Here is a 1840-nt window from a genome sequence, read left to right as displayed (position 1 = left end):
AGCGGAGGAAGAGAGCAGAGCAGCTTCGCAAGGAGCTGGAGGAGAAGGAGGTGGGGTTGTGTGCTCTGGTGCCAGAACAGCAGTGGTGGGACACACCAGGCTCTGTGCCTTGGCCTGGCTCACCTGGGTGAAATGTGGCAGGAGCTGATCACCTCAGAGGCCACAGTGCCATCACTTGGGGCTGAGCCTCTCCCTGCCCAAGCAGATGCTTGGTTTTGTTCAAGTAGTTTCTCTTCTTGTTCATACCACTGCAGATAGTTTCTTATGTTAATGTGTGGGTGTCTGTGCTAAATGTTGCACACAGCAAGAACGCTTGGACATCGAGGAGAAGTACACCAGCCTCCAGGAGGAAGCACAGGGGAAAACCAAGAAGCTGAAGAAAGTTTGGACCATGCTTATGGCTGCAAAATCAGAGGTTAGTGTCTGAAGTCCTTAGCCTGTGTTCATGTGAGGGACTATAGCTGGGAAGGGTAAGACATTGGCTTTGGAATACTGGAAAAAGTACCTTATGCCTAGAAAAGTCTTTCTGTGTGGTTCATGTAATTAAAAAAGACCTCATTAATTTTGATGTCAGAGCTGCAGAGGATCATGTTGGAGAGCTGCTCCCCAAGCCAGGCTGGGAGGGTGTATGTGTGAGTTGCTGAGATACTCAGAACTTCAAGGAAAAAAAACATTACTTCTGAAACAGAAGTGGTTTGCAGCAGCACAACTGCTCCTCTGCTCTTGGCTGTCTGTCCCTTCTGCCTTCCTTGTCCTTCCTCAGTCTCACACTGGCTCAGGGTGTCCTTTGGCTGGTATCTAGACTCCATGCTTCATGAAAAGTGCATTTTGTCTTTGGGATCAGAGATTTTCCTTGACCTCTTGCCAGGGATATAACTTGTCTGCACGCTCTTCGTCTGCTCTTAGCTGGTGCAGAGCTTGGATTGGCAGGAGGCCAGTTTCATCTTTATGAAGCAGAACTTCATGCTATTTTCAGCTGTCTCTGAGCTGGAACGTTTCAGAGGGTTTGTTCTTTCAGAGATAGATATCCTGGTACTTTCAGTCAATGCTTGCTTGCCTTTCCAAAAACCTTGTCTAGACTGTTCTTGTTTAAGCTGCCTTGAGCTAGCTCTGACACCTCTCAAATGCCTGCTTTGTCTGCAGATGGCAGATCTGCAGCAGGAGCATCAGAGGGAGATTGAAGGATTGCTGGAGAATATTCGACAGCTGAGCAGGGAGCTCCGTCTCCAGATGCTCATCATAGACAACTTCATTCCTCAGGACTACCAGGTAAACACCAAGGACCCAAGCCTGTGCTGTGGGTGTGTGCTGAGCCCTCCTGCTTTTATGCTGTCCAGCAAATGGGATGAGTTGCCTTCTCTTCAGGAGGTATCCCCAGGGAACTGACAGACACTTGTCTGCTCAGGTGGAGCCCACATGGGTGGGTGTGTGTTCCTGGGAGCCTTTGCTGTGGCTCAGCTGAGGGGGCAGCTGGGTTGCCCTCTAAGTTGGTGCCATTACCTGGGTTGTCAGAACCAAATGGTGTTCAAGGAAGAAAAGATGCTTTTGTCAAGTGACTCTTGTAACCTCTGGACTTCTACTGGATGTTCAGTTGGAAGGAGATCAGAGTCAGTGGGTGCATTTGGCTCCAAAGTCAGCACAGGGAGGTGAATAATAAGTGCAGCTTGGCTTTGTTGTGTTTCTCAGGGAGGTTGTTAACTTTGGCTCCAGTTCCAGGGCTGTGGAATCTGTTTCAGGGAAGCAGTGTGTACTGTGGGGGGGGGGGTTGTAAGCAGGGGACTAATCCCAGTTCTTGCAGCATATTCTCCTGATGGTTAAAAAAAAAAAAAGATCAAATTCA

At 48.9% G+C, this 1840-nt stretch overlaps 1 protein-coding gene across 1 annotated transcript in view; it reads left to right on the top strand.

Moving 5' to 3' along the window:
- Positions 1-1840, top strand: part of KIF3A (kinesin family member 3A) — a 25965-nt gene that overhangs the window by 17640 nt on the left and 6485 nt on the right. Inside the window, exons 14-16 of the mRNA XM_010001239.1 lie at positions 1-50; positions 305-415; positions 1144-1269. Coding sequence (XP_009999541.1) covers positions 1-50; positions 305-415; positions 1144-1269 — 287 coding nt within the window. The remainder of the gene's footprint in view (positions 51-304; positions 416-1143; positions 1270-1840) is intronic.

This window comes from Chaetura pelagica, unplaced genomic scaffold, assembly GCF_000747805.2.
Source record: "Chaetura pelagica isolate M959 unplaced genomic scaffold, ChaPel_1.0 scaffold177, whole genome shotgun sequence".
NCBI lineage: Eukaryota > Metazoa > Chordata > Aves > Apodiformes > Apodidae > Chaetura > Chaetura pelagica.
This window is presented reverse-complemented; position numbering and strand designations above follow the sequence as displayed.